This window comes from Borostomias antarcticus (genome assembly GCF_949987555.1).
Source record: "Borostomias antarcticus genome assembly, chromosome: 2".
Classification (NCBI taxonomy): Eukaryota; Metazoa; Chordata; class Actinopteri; order Stomiiformes; family Stomiidae; genus Borostomias; species Borostomias antarcticus.
The window spans coordinates 31,217,692-31,231,693 of record NC_140235.1 but is presented as its reverse complement, the minus strand read 5'-3'; the positions used below and the strand labels follow the sequence as shown (position 1 = coordinate 31,231,693).

Genomic DNA, 14,002 nt, shown 5'->3' with positions numbered 1-14,002 from the left:
AAATACTTATTCTAATGTCAAAATACCACAAAAAGTTGAGACAATGATACGTCATTTTTGTTGCATTATATTGTCTAAATCAAATTCGACTGAGCCAATCTATTAAGACTGACATGGCCTATTTTATTTGAACTATTTCTGGTGATATGATTGTGAATTTGTATGAAGTCCATCTCACCATTCTCAGCAGACTGCATTATTAAGTATACCATAATATAAATTAGCCCTCAAAAGTATATAGGCATAATCAATTCCGTTAGTTAAATACTTTTTACCAGTGAAGTACAAGTGAAGTCATAGAAACCCTCAATGTGACAGCTGAGTTACAGCCATTACACCAGAGTAGTGGACAGACCAACAGGTCTGAAGAAAATAAGCCACATTGGTTGCTTATAAAAGTTCCGGTTGGCTGCAACTACTTGGCAGCCGGTGCAACTTTCCCAAACACCTATGTTCGTCCTTCTGGGATAAATGTAGCCCGTTGGGAGTGCTGGTTGCATAAATCTTACAAGGACACCCACGAAAAAAAGAATGCTATTCTAAATGTTGTGAAAAGTGAAGGGTAGATCATAATATTGGCGTTTACTTTGCCGGAAAAGTAAATCTGTGACTTCACAGCTTAGTAGTCAGATCTTAGGTCATTATAGTGAATAATGGATTGTTAGTCTTCCAGACCAATGGGTGAGTAAAGGTACCTCTTCATAACTACTAGAAATGGTGCCTGAGAATGAGAACATTCAAGGCTATTAATTAATCCAATTTATTGCTGTGGCTATAAGCGTGTCTCTAGGGGGCTGTAGCCCTGTGCAATGGTAACAGACCAATAAATCTACACCCGATTCCCAAGGTAGTACTGTGTGCCTCTCCCAGGACTGACAACTCTTTGGCAGGACAAACTATTTCCACCCTGTCACAAGTAGACTTCATCATCTAGTGCAGACTCCTGCTTACCTAGGAAATAGGCACCCATGTACTATAAGATATTTACTTAGAGTACCACACTTAGGCTACTCAAACATTTGTAATGTAATATTATATGATTTGCCATGGAAGAAATGAAAGATGTGTGCTCTGTATTTGACTTTCCTATCATACTGACTGTGATAATGAAATGCAACATTGACTGGGTGAAAAAGCTCCTGCCAGGATTGCTGTTTTCAGCTATAGCTACTGGACTGGAGGTGTTTACAAAGTGCTCCTGGTCTAGTTGGACTGGGGGGTCCCAGGCATAGAGATGACCTGTGTCAAGGGATTGACTAAGCCTGGTCTCTCTCAGGATGGCCATTAAAATTCCACCAGTCCATAGGGACTAAGCCCTGCATTTACAGAGTAGCGACGTAACAGACTCCTCACAGAGATAGATGATGCCACCTTGGCCTCAAGATTGACTAGAGCTGAACTCTGACCTCTGCCCTCAAAACAAACATCACCCCCCTTTTGAACAGCTTCATGAAATGCGGTGGTCCAGTTTGTTTCAGCGCTGAGAGCAGTAGATCTGAGAAAAAGAGATGGGGCCAGAACACATTGGCGAAATGTAATTAATTCGCCTGTTGGATTCCAGTCGACCCCACCACAAAAATGTGCTGTGGTAACGTATGACTGAAGTGGTGTCACTAATTAGAATGTGTTCACTGAGTGACAACTCTACTTTCACCTAACCCCAAGAAATCAAATTCTTTAAGAAAACAGTCTCTTTCAGTAGAAGATCACCGTTGTTTAGTCTGCACAAGTCATGACAGGTTTGATTGAATCCCACCCCTAATTCTGTCCATTTTTTGGACATTGTGTGGCAGTGAGGTGTCAGTATGATTAGAGATCTTACACACAGAGTGGTGTTTATTTGAGGTCCTATATCAGAACAAGTTAGAAACACACCCACAACCCTGAGTTTAAGTTCCTATCCAACCTATTTCATTCCAGCTACATCTGTGCTAAATGAAACATTATGCCTTTACAGCTAATTGGCGGAGAAAAATGATCTATGAGGTGATTTTCTTTGACTTCCACACATGATAAATAATGTCTACAGTGACGCCTCCCATGGGTGCACTGTTGTTACCAAGACTGGCCAATACCCACACTGCACAATTAATTTCTATATACAGTTTCATCTCTACATGCCATAGTGCTGGCAAATGTGACTAAATTGCAGCTGACACATTTATGTATGCCTCTCACAGAGAGGCCACATAGCTTCAGTGTCTACTGGTTACCCATTGTTGACTGCGGGCACCAGGCCAAGCGAACTATGTGTTCTGCAATAGGAAAAAGAGATTAATGGACTCCAGGGACTTAAGGACATTCTGTTTATTTTCTTAATTGCCTCAAGTTAGTGGTTGAGAGTGCAGGAGTTGGCAGGTGGTAGGATGGAGAGGGGGAAGATGGGAGGGGGGAGGGGCTCACTTATAGTGGTTCTAAAGAAAGTTCTTGGGTGGGGGAAATTTCACCTCTTAAAAAGTGCCCCTCACTAACTTCATGGTTGTGCTATTACGAGAAAAATGCTCACTCTCCTGCATTAGTAATCACATGTCGTTACATAGTAATTGCATAATTGCTTCAGGTTGACACACAAGTGGAATACGTAGACTTGACTCACATAGGACCGATGTGCAAGCGGAGAGCTGCAAATGTCATAAATATTTCTTCTGGGAACATGAAGAAATTATCATATCTGATGTTTGGGGGACACAGGATGTGATCGGTGGTAGGGAACGGATGTTATTCACAGACTAGCTGCTACACCAGCCACCTGCTATGGGAAACCGCGGTGGAAGCCTCCCACGCGATCCGACCGCTCACGGAAAGCTCTCAACCGTCCTTTCATCTGGTATGGGTGGAAACGCCGGAGGTCGGTCGCCATGGAGATCCCCATTGTATCCTAGTGTTTTTATGCTCTACCTCGGCTGAACGAGTGACTAATCTGAAGCCAGGTCTCCGGAGGTAGGCCTATCTGTCCGAATCATTTTCCAGCCCAGTATAACGAGGTTAAGGACTTCCTGTGGGAGTTGAGGCCCTCTGCAGGTTGGACACAGGTGAGGCAAGGACTGAGCTTAACAGGTGTAGGCTACTAGTGGGGGACGAGGTCAGAGTACAGAATACTCTAGTCTAGGCCTACAGGCTGTAAACGTATTCACATGTGGACAGGTACTTGCAACACAAACGAATTACAGAGCTATAGTGTCTGTCATGAAAATATCTAGGACACTGACCTACAGGGATCAGAGCACAAAGCAGCCACACAAAGCTTTGGCAGGAAGTCTGGACAGTGGCTGGGATAGCTCTGTTGGGGGAACGCTCTTGACTGTTTCCATGTGCTTTCGCCCTCCCTCGCCTCACTACGCCTGCGCTTGAAAGAAATATGGACACTGAACTCCTTGTCGAGCATGTCGTCTCAGGCGTGACTTGAGACTTGGTGACAGGACCCTCCTCAGCCTGGGGCTCCGTCTCTCTAACAGACACTGGTCTTTCAGCTGAGCGCTAAGCCTGGACTTCCTGCCGGTAAAGCCATCAGGAGCTTAGAGGCCAGGGGAAGAGAGAGAGAGAGAGAGATAGGGAGAGAGAGAGAGAGAGAGAGAGAGAGAGAGAGAGAGAGAGTGAAAGAGATAGCGCGTATAGACCTGGCGGAACTCTTTAGGTTGCCAGGTCTCAGGCCGAAATCCCCTGAGATGGAGAGACCAGAGAGGCCGGCCTGTAAAGTCCATCACCACACCCTGGCCTATCGGTGCCCCAGCAGGGCAGTCTTCCCTTGTGGTAACCCAGATACATGTGAACGCAGGGGTTGGCGTGGTGTATGGAACTGCTGTGTTTCTGACCGCTGTTGCGAGAACGAGGTTAATTACTGTTGCAGAGATTGACCGGGAGCCACAGGAGAGGATCTTAAATCTGTGACGCGACAGTAAGGTCGACAGGATATCCATCTGCCTAAAAGGTCAAAGTCTCTCACTGTCCATAGACAGATAACATACTGATGATGCCAGATAAATTACAAGAGAAATAGGGGCTAGCTCTTCAGTCAATTTGGGCTTGTACCTAAAAGGTTCTCTCTCAGGTCATATTTTCAGCAGCCAGTATTTCATATGCAGTTCTGTAGGAGAGCTATAAATGTCACTACGGCGACTGAGTCCAGAGAGAAAAACTCAGATTATCCCCGCTTTTAATTCCATTTGGACATATTGCAAGACACTTAGAGAGAGCCCGACAGTACATCGCGTCAAGGTTTGTTTTTATTTTTCCTTTTTCTAAAAGAAATTGCAGATGTTGTCACTTACTCTCTCATGGAAAAAACGGCCCTGCCTTGTTGAAGTCAGCCTGACTCTGCCAGAGAGTGGTGGCCAAGTCTCAAAACAGATGTTTACTGTTTTTCTATGGATGATTTGTTCTTTGCTTAATATTGATGGCGGTCCAAGCATAACCACACTCCCCTCACTACAGCAGTGTGCAGCCCAGTGGGTGTACGGGGGAGGCCAGGGCTTTCCTGCGGAGCGGAGACCAGGTGTGAGTGCATTGTGTACACTACTAGGAGCGTAAGATTAGTGTGTACAGTATGTGTGCATGCGTTGTGGAGTGTGTGGACCTGTGTGTATGTGTGCGTCAGAATGTGAGTCGTGTGTGTGTGTGTGTGTACTGTATGTGCGTGCTTGCTAACACGCGTGTGTTGGTGTGTTCCTGTACCTGCGCACATCTGCGCAGGCTGCCCTGGATAGCCCTATGCTAGCGGGGTCCCCACAGAAGCCATTAAGCGGCGCGGCTGGTGGAATAATGTGTTTGACTTGGCCAGGGGGCAGCAGCAGGTGCTGGGGGGGGGGCTCTACTCAGAGCTGCTGCTCACTGGCTTCTTTGATCTCTGGTCCAGGGAGGCCCTCCCTCCCTCCCTCCCTCCCTCCTGCAAGAGGACTCAACCTCTCCACAGCCTCACACAACTGCTGACAGCCTAACCAGCCCCAAACAATACTACAGGGTGTCCCATATTGAAAGCAGGTTTGAATTTATACATTCAATAGAGCGTGGAAACTATGGTCACTGTTGGAAAGAAGTTTTTTTTTTTTCAAGGGAAAAACACATTGTGTGTGTTTTCATGGAATGGAGAACAAAGAAGCAAACAAATAAGACGATTACTGTGTACAGCTGGTTGACATCTGCCTCTCAAGTCAACAGATCCTCACAAGGGACTGATTGCAGTGACTCACACAAGCACCGTGACAACAGGACCTGAAAGAGACGGCTCAGACGGTTACATCATATCAAAAACTGTCTTCAGTGATGATGCAGATCAGAGAGAGAGAGAGGGAGAGAGAGAGAGAGAGAGAGAGAGAGAGGGAGACAGAGAGAGAGAGGGAGAGGGGGAGAGAGAGAGAGAGAGGGAGAGAGAGAGAGAGAGAGAGAGGGAGAGAGAGAGAGGGAGAGAGAGAGAGAGAGAGAGAGAGAGAGAGAGAGAGACAGAGAGAGAGAGAGAGAGGGAGAGAGAGCAGTCTTAGAGAGTCCCACCACAGCTACAGGAACCAGGTCTTTACCACTTGACATGATAGTAGAACGTCACACTTAACAGGTGTGGGCAGTAGCGCTGCTTGTAGCTCCAGATCCCTCCGCCTCAAGGTGAAGCCATTACAGAGAGAAACGGAGCAGCAGCCCACTTGGGTTCAGAGAGGGAGATGATGAGAGGTTAAAGTTCGGCCCGGCACCGGGCCCTGACTGGAAGAGAGTTGCCTTTATTGGAAAAGCCCACTCTGGTGCATTCCTCTGCCAAGAGGCCGCACGCACGCATGCACACACACACACACACACACACACACACACACACACACACACACACACACACACACACACACACACACACACGCACGCACGCACACACACACACACACACACACACACACACACAAAAGCACTCCCACTGTCTTCCCCATTGTTCTGTCAGTCAGTCAGGTTCTCAACAAGATATGCAGCAGCTAAGCAGAACCAACAGGGAATCTCAGTTTCCTGAATAGGTACCGCACAGTCCAGTAAAACACGATTGATTGATTTATTGGAACCCTGGGGTTGCTTTAGGTGGGATATTAGATGCTCCTTGGAGATCCTATCCCAGATCAATCTATAAAGAAGAAATACTTTTCACATTGTCTCGAGAAGGCAAGTGGTCTCAATATAGGGGGTGGGGACTCACAGTCTAGAGCCAGAGACCCATGAACAGCAGCCTGTGCTGTCCAGACTAAAGTAATTCATTACCGATATGCCATCATGAAAGGGCTGATACAGAGAGAAAACATACATAATGTAGATTTACAGGGTTAAAAAAGGAAAACCCAGCCTGGGAAACGTTCCCATTCCCAACATAATGTATAGTGTGGTTGGGGGAGGTTGGCCCCTATATTGGGAGGTGAATGGAGGACAGACAAGAGAATAGTCTGTTATCCACAGATGATCCCTTTGATAGAATGAGACCACAGAGACGGACACACAGAGGGAAGACCAGCGTGCTGTTTGCGTCTCTAACCTACCGTTCCTGCTACTTCACTCACCCTGGGACGGTTCTGGACCAAAGCGGGCCCTGAATCATCTTTTAAACGACCGGCCTTGACCACATTTCGGTTCCCCGTGTTTTTTTTTTTTTTTTTTTTTTAAATCGATATGCCAACACAGAGAGATAAATAGCTGATAAAACACGTTTTCCATGATCCTTCACCAATAGATTTCTTTAAATCATTTCCTTTATTTCACAATGTTGAAAGAGGAATGTTTCACAGAGGAGATGTAAATTCAAAACAACAAGTTTGGTGGAGTTTAATGGTAAACTCAAGTAAATAATTTGAGTGTCTTCTTGAACATGTTCATATTTGAATGTTTGGGTTGGGGGCAATAGACACTCTGTCAGAGGAGGAGACTCTGACCTTGTTTGACCCATGTCCTGTTTAGAGCTTGCTTATGTGTAGCATGTCATGCATCTAATAATGTTTGATAAGAAGATAATTCAAATGAATGGGACGGCTCTCTCCTACAATCACAGTTTGTCAGTTGCTTTCAGATGTGATTTGATGTTGAGATGAGTCCAGGTTCAAAGCTATGAAGATCAAGCCAAATGGCTCAACCCCAAATAAATGGTACAGACATACACTGAATTACATCAGGAAATAAGGATGCAGAGCCTGTAGAATTATCTATACAACAGATGGCCAAAGAATCCTCTTGACATTTGAAGTCTATAAACATCTGACAAATTTAGAATTTAGGGTGAACTGTCCCTTTAACCCTTCACATTCCCATGCTACTATGCCGGATGATGGATAGCTTGGTAGAGCTCACTGTTATTTATGCCGTTAAAAACTCATCCATAACCTGGAAGCGAACAATGAACAGATGTCAAAAAAACACTGCTGCGATAACAAGCATTAGATCTCCCTGCAGTCCCCTGAGGGCTACAGATAACCTCTTATCAAGTGACTTGCGTTTGGGGATTTACTAAGGAAAAGTCTCGTTACCCCTTCCTGTCGTCATTCCAGATGACTGAGACGGGTCGGAGTGGAAAAGAGAAACAGCGGAGAGAGAGTTCCGGACTCGTGAAACAACCCAATAGCCTCTCAGAACAAAATGACGTGCAAGTTCAACCGCCACTGACTACAATGGACATGAGGTGGATAGTGGTGGTGGTCATGAGAACCTTTCAAAAATAGTACCTGTCTGGTAAAAAAAAAAAGTGTGTGTGTGTGGGGAGGTCTGTGGAGGTATGACGTTGGGAAAATACCCAGACATTCCTCGCGCTCTAGACGACAACGTGCCGTGTTCCGTTTGTGACTGTTCCTCGATGACAGGCCATTCTCCGCGTGCTCTCTGGCCATTGTTCAGCCCGTGATTGACTGTGGAACGTGTTTGTTGTTGCTGGCCCCGTAGCTGTGATTCTTGGACTTGACTTGGCAAGGGGCAATGTAGGAGTCTGTGTCCAGAATGGGCCAACAACACCCACATGCACCTCCAAGATGACTGGGACGTTGACACTTGCTACAGCGCAAGAGTAAAGTGAGCGTTCATTTTGAAAGGGAGAACATATAATTTGAACTTTTCTGATTATTGCTTTTATATGCCACCTCATTCCTATTTACTGAACTGGCAGTAGGGCCTACATTAGGCTATAAAGGGCCCCTTAAACTCCCACTGTGAAATATCAATTTCTTAATTCATTATGCTGCAGTTCAGAGAGCTTCGTATTGTCTCATTCTTAGTAATTCTCAGGGTGAATGTCTGCTGTTGCCAAAGAATTCATATTACCACCTGCCTTACCGTCCACATAGGGCCCATCCGCTAGCTCCCCACGGTGCTGTAATACTAGGTTATTAACTGGGAAGCACACCCCCAATTGTTCATTGCAGTTTTCATTTTGGACCCCACAGTAATTGATTGAGCGGGCCTATTATGCGATATAAAGGGAGTGGAGCGAGTACAGAGGCCCAAAAAAATCTCACGGGTTATAAAATTAATGCTCTTGGAAGTGAATACCCGTCCACTTCCCATTGTTCTGTGGCTGACTTCAAAATTGTTTTCTGACTCCCCCCCCCCCTTTTTACCTTTCTTGTCAGGAGAGTGAGTTCTAATGGGCTGAGCAGAGAGGTGTATGTGAATGTGAGGTGTGGTGCCAAGGCTTCCGTCAGTCAAGTTCTGAGAAGCAGCGGCGGTCCACTGTGGGTTTATTGGTTCCGAGAGTGTGAGAAGGAACGCGGGGACAGGAGGAACAGTGGGCCGCGGGTTGGAAGGCCTACAGTCCGTCCTCAGTTCTTTGTTCTCGACTTCAGACGAGGAGAGAGGTGATAAAAACGGCTCCGGAGAGACCGATCCCACAACACATGGCTTGTATTAGGAATACTCAATAAGGAAAGCATGCTCTGGGATTTCAAAAAATGAAAGAATGAGGACATATTTTTCCATGACACTCTTGCGTGGCTGACTCAGGCCATCCTGATTAGCTACCTACATGCTGCTTTGGATGGATGAGACAACCGGCCTGTTTGTTTTAGATCCTGGGGCAGCCAGCGATCAGACATTTCCTTATCTCTATCTCCAAAACATCCCCCCCCCACACCCCCCAGCCCCCCCCCCCCGTCATGATGGGCCCCGGTTGCTGTTTCCCTCACGATTTATGTTGGCAAGGGGAACGGCAGCTCCTCGACTAGGATCGGCATGCTCTCTCTCTCCATAACAGGAAGAACACAATGGCCTCTGATAGACAGAGGAGACAAAAAACAAACCCCTGGGTCCCCCTGGCACGAGGCTCCGGGTCAGGGAGGACGATAAGGTAGGTTAGACCCGCTGCCTCAGCCAACCGGCTACTAACTCATCTTCCCGGAACGGAGAGTCTATCGGGAGGGACGAGACGGGAAGTGCTTGCTAAGGAGCCAGTTCCTGTATGGACAGGCCAAAGCCGGGGGGGGGCGGCACTCGGAGTTCACTGTCAGACCTCCGACACATTCTGGACGGCTGCTGTTGTGCTTGGACCTGTGCTTCAGTGACATCAAGGAAGGGTCACAAGGACAAAATCGCAACTGCAGTGTAGAATCAGCACTGAAGATGTTATTTTTCAGGGCTAGATCTTTCTAGATCTGGACACTCAGCCCCTAGAAGTGAGTCCAAGCACCACTATGGCCATTGGGTGAGGCACTTGGTACACCATATCCTCACTACACACTAAAGTGTTTAAGAGGTGAATGGCTTATAGCACTTTAGTCATGAATAGCCAACGCTCTGTGACTTTGGCGTTGACCTTTCAGCGTACAACCTGGCTGCTTTCTCTCTCTCCGTCCAAACCGAAAACGTAAACAGGGCTGGATGAAAGGGGCCTTGTTGGCGGCGGTGGGCCGCGTTTCCGTATTGTCACTCCTCGTTAAGTGGTGATGGGCCGCCTGGCTCTGCCCAGCTGGGCCCCGGCGCTGCTCCTCCAAACATCTGCCGGCACCGTCGTGCCCTCTCTGACGTCTGATGACATGCCGGCCGGCGGCCATGCCTGCCCTGACGCTGGTCACTCACCAGGAGCGACCAGTGTTCCCAGAGCGACCACAGAGGACAAAACAGACAGGAGAGAAGCCGAGTGGAGAAGATGGCAGCCGCCCTCGATACACGATATTGACTGTTCGAATACACTGTCATATAGGGCTGGGTATCGAGTCAAATTTCAAGAATCGATTCGATTCAGATTCACAAGGTTCAGAATTGATTATCACGATTCAATTCGATTCAATATCGATTCGGTTAGTGTTAATAAAACCTTTTTTTTTTTTGCTGTAACATTAGTTACATGACTGCCAAGTTATGCAACACATCAATACTAGGGCTGGGTATCGATACTGATTTCCAAAAATGAATGGATGAATGAATCATTGAATGAATTAATGAACTATTCATTCCTTAATTTATTCATTAAATAAAAGATCGATTTTGGGATTCATTAATCTTTTTTCTTTTTAACCCAGCCCTACTGTCATATGCGTCCGAGGCATTGCCAAGACTACATTGCATACATTCGAGCTGGGGCGAAGAAACCACACTTCAGCCTAACAAAGTTAAGCGACACTTTATTTTACTTATATTGATGGATGAGGTCGACTCCCTTCCTCGCACAACAATGGAGGTTTGAGTAAAAGTCTGTGTCTGCCTTCTTGGTGTTGATGAGGGCTATCTTAAATATTTGTTCTGTCACGTAGTCGGAGATAAACTCCTGTTCCCAGCATGCCAAGAATGTGCCAGCATGCCCATCCATCCATCAATCTGTCGAAATAGCCTGCCATTGTCCAGTGCAAATATGTCTCTAAATACAATAGGTAATAAAAGCAGTGAGGGTACCTAGCTATTTGACTAGACTACATGACAGGCCTGGGGATAGAAACATTGACCTATAGCTTCTTCTTACAGGCTGGATTAGAAGGCCAAATGCTTACATTTCAAATACCATTCCAGGCCACCTTGTTTGGTCAAATGAAGGATAGAGTTAAGTAAGACCACTCTGAGCTATAGGTGTCACAGCTGTTGACAGAAGACTGTTTAAAATGTTTAGGAATGAAACATTGTTTGTAAACAAAGACCAAGTCTTCAACAGAAACATCAATTATGGAGTCAAGTTAGGATTAAAACAATAGCTTTACCATGCTAATAATACACTAAGTTTGATCTTCAATAATCAGAGGATACACATCACCCTTCTTTAAGAAATGCTTGTGATGGATATAATTGTGGAACTTGCTCACATAAGTTAAACATGTCCTGTGCTATTAACAACGCTGCTCTTATGACATTTTCCTTTCATTCACAGAGCTTAAAATATGTCATCTTGGTGCCAAATTCCTTTTTTTTCTTGATCGATGGTGGATTATGGAAGGTGACATGTATCAGGAACACCTTCAGGCACTTTCCATTAAAAATCTCAAAATATCCAAAACACAGCCAAGAAACAATAATGTTATTGCTTTTTGAAAAAAAAAGAAAAAAGAAAAACAAAAGGACATTTTCCAGACCTTTTACATATAGCCAATATTTGATGTGCTTGAAACAGAAAACGGTGATTTTGATGGGCTGTGGAAATTCCACATTGTTAATCACAGTTTCTTATTTCTGATTTGGCAAATATTGGCTTTTGTGCAGCGACGGTGCGTAAAAGCGTCCTCTTAGTGCCAATAAATAAGAACCACATTAGTCACAGTCAAAGGCAATAACTTCCTTTCATTCACCCAGACCATACAATTGAACACATGCACACTTGCGTGCGCACACACACACACACACACAAACAAACAGACACACACATATACGCACACATGCATATGGTCAGAAGCAGGAGAACTTGGCCAGGTCTCTCTTCATCTCGCTGTACTGGGTGCTGAGGCGGCCCACTGCCTTGGCGTGCTCCTCGTCCACCTCCTCCTTGAGGCGCTGCTGCTCCTTCAGGAACTCCTCCCAGTCCTCCTTCCGTCTGTCCGTGCTCGCCTGCATGGAGGTGCTCTGGGGGGAGGGGGGGACATAACCTGTAATGATTTTGGGCTCTGAAAAATGGCTCCGAATTGCACCATTCACACAAACGGGGAACTCATGCCTTGTCTAGGCATGTCCAGACATGCTGCCTCTCCCTGGCATAGGGTTTGCATGAAGCTGATGTTCTACGTTTGGTTACAGGCCCTTTTACTGAATAAGGGGCCGTGTCCACATCGCGCCTTTTTCTGAGCGCCTGAGCCCTTTTTCAATTGTTTCCAATGAGGAGAGCGTTTGCGGCCTCCTAGAGAAAAGCGCAGCAGCCAGCGTCTTTTTTCCGAGCACTCCGGCCGTTTTTGAGCGGCCGCTCCGAGCGCTCAAAGTTGAAGATATGTCAACTTTTCAGAAAGGCGCTGGTCTCGTCACTGCCGCTCCTACTGTTGTCTCCTACGGGTCGTGTCATGTAGGCCTACCCACATCCTCCTTGCTCTAACGGTAGGCCTATCGCTGTCAGATTCACCATCAAACTCGTTCAATAGGAGGATAATAGGATAATAAATAGGCCTAATATACAAAGATAGTAAGAATAATAACAGATAGCTAATAAAAAGTGGTGGTTGATGATGCTGTTAAGATATTTAGTGTCATAGAAACAGAATGCTACTCCACACGCAGCGTGTTTTTTTGAAGGAGCACAGCAGGGCGCTGGGACGAAGCGCTCCACAGCACCCTGAAGCATTTTTTTTTTTTGCCAGAAAAAGGCGCTATGTGGACACGGCCCCTAAAGGGGTACACCATGTTCCTCCAAACAGTTCAATCTGGGCTAAAGCTACTGGCTGAGTGACTGCATGCTTTTACGTTACCTGCTGAGCCTCTAGCTCCGTCTGCTGGATCCTCTGTGCCATATGATTTGCTGCCTCCACTATGGGAAAACAACAGTGAAAATAAAAGGATATTAACATACAGTACTGATCCAAACGCGTGCCATTCTTTGAGCAGACTGTAGGCTCGATAGCGAGAAAGTCAATTTAAGGGATGCATCTTTAACCATGAGCAAATGGGGAAAAACATTTGCGTGGAAAAACTGGAGAACAAGAGTCAACACTTTAGAAGTACTGTACACCACGTGTGAGGTAGTGGAGCCTTACATCGTGTGAGGGCATCACACAGGTGTTCATGCATGTTCTGGGTGCACTTTGGCAAGACTTGGTCATTGGTCTCTGCCACCATCTTATTCAGGTTCTCTAACAATCGGCTCTCTCTGTATCCACGTTTCTCCTGTGTGAAAAGGTAGAATGGTGGACTCAACAATTAGGTCACGTTCATAATTAGGTTATGTACACTCAATTACCATGCACGTCATTTCAAGCGTACCTCAAATTCCCTCACAAAGTAGCGGATCTCGGCCTGTGTGATAGGCCTATGGTCAGTCAGCCTGGATTGGATGTCACCGACATCTAGTGAGAGGACAAAGCGCTGGTACATAGTCTCTACATGTAGCTAAGTGTACTCTAGTCAAATGGTGTAGTTACCAAGCTTGTTAATAGCTAGGCTAAATTAAATGGTATCTGATAGTCTCACCTTTAGCAATCTTGTCCATGGTCAGGCGCTCATAAAGCAAATAGCCTCTGGTATAATCTGAAAGCAGTTTCTATCGGCTATTTAGTTAACGTTATGTAACGCTTCGATTTGCATGCATTTCATTACAAAGTACACATTTCTGACTGCCGTGTCTCTTGTTATTGAACAGAGACTGTACACAAAGCTGAAGCTTGTTGGGCTAGTTGCACGAACAGCTAAACTGAATGAATGTCAGCTGACTTCCTCCCAGCTTGTGGAAGCGCCCAGGAAGAACTACATTTCCCATCCCGCTGCGATATTTTTTGTAGTAGCCTACGTGGCGTCCCATACATCCATGGTGGCGCCGGACCCAAAGCGCAAAACGATGCCCTCTACTGGTTTGGTTCGCACCTGCCCTATCTTTTGCATGGGAGAAATGTTGAAATAACTGTAGAAGAAGTAGACTACTGTACGTTGTTGATTGGATAGCTTGCTGAACGCAGCT

General features: G+C 46.0%; 1 protein-coding gene across 1 annotated transcript; it reads right to left on the bottom strand.

Annotated features, from left to right (window-relative positions):
* Positions 1-10,574: 10,574 nt before the first annotated feature.
* On the bottom strand, positions 10,575-13,697 carry bloc1s5 (biogenesis of lysosomal organelles complex-1, subunit 5, muted). The gene is made up of 5 exons (XM_084457127.1): positions 13,519-13,697; positions 13,312-13,394; positions 13,086-13,215; positions 12,801-12,859; positions 10,575-11,970 (listed from the first exon to the last, which is right to left on the bottom strand). Exons 1-5 carry the CDS (start codon positions 13,535-13,537, stop codon positions 11,797-11,799), a joined length of 465 nt encoding a protein of 154 aa, XP_084313253.1. The 5' UTR covers positions 13,538-13,697; the 3' UTR covers positions 10,575-11,796.
* Positions 13,698-14,002: the final 305 nt, after the last annotated feature.

Coding starts and splice junctions, on each gene's coding strand:
- bloc1s5 (XM_084457127.1), bottom strand. Junction 13,216..13,311: donor ACTTTGTGAGGGAATTTGAG/GTACGCTTGAAA, acceptor CTTTTCACACAG/GAGAAACGTGGATACAGAGA. Junction 11,971..12,800: donor CGGAGCTAGAGGCTCAGCAG/GTAACGTAAAAG, acceptor CCCTCCCCCCAG/AGCACCTCCATGCAGGCGAG.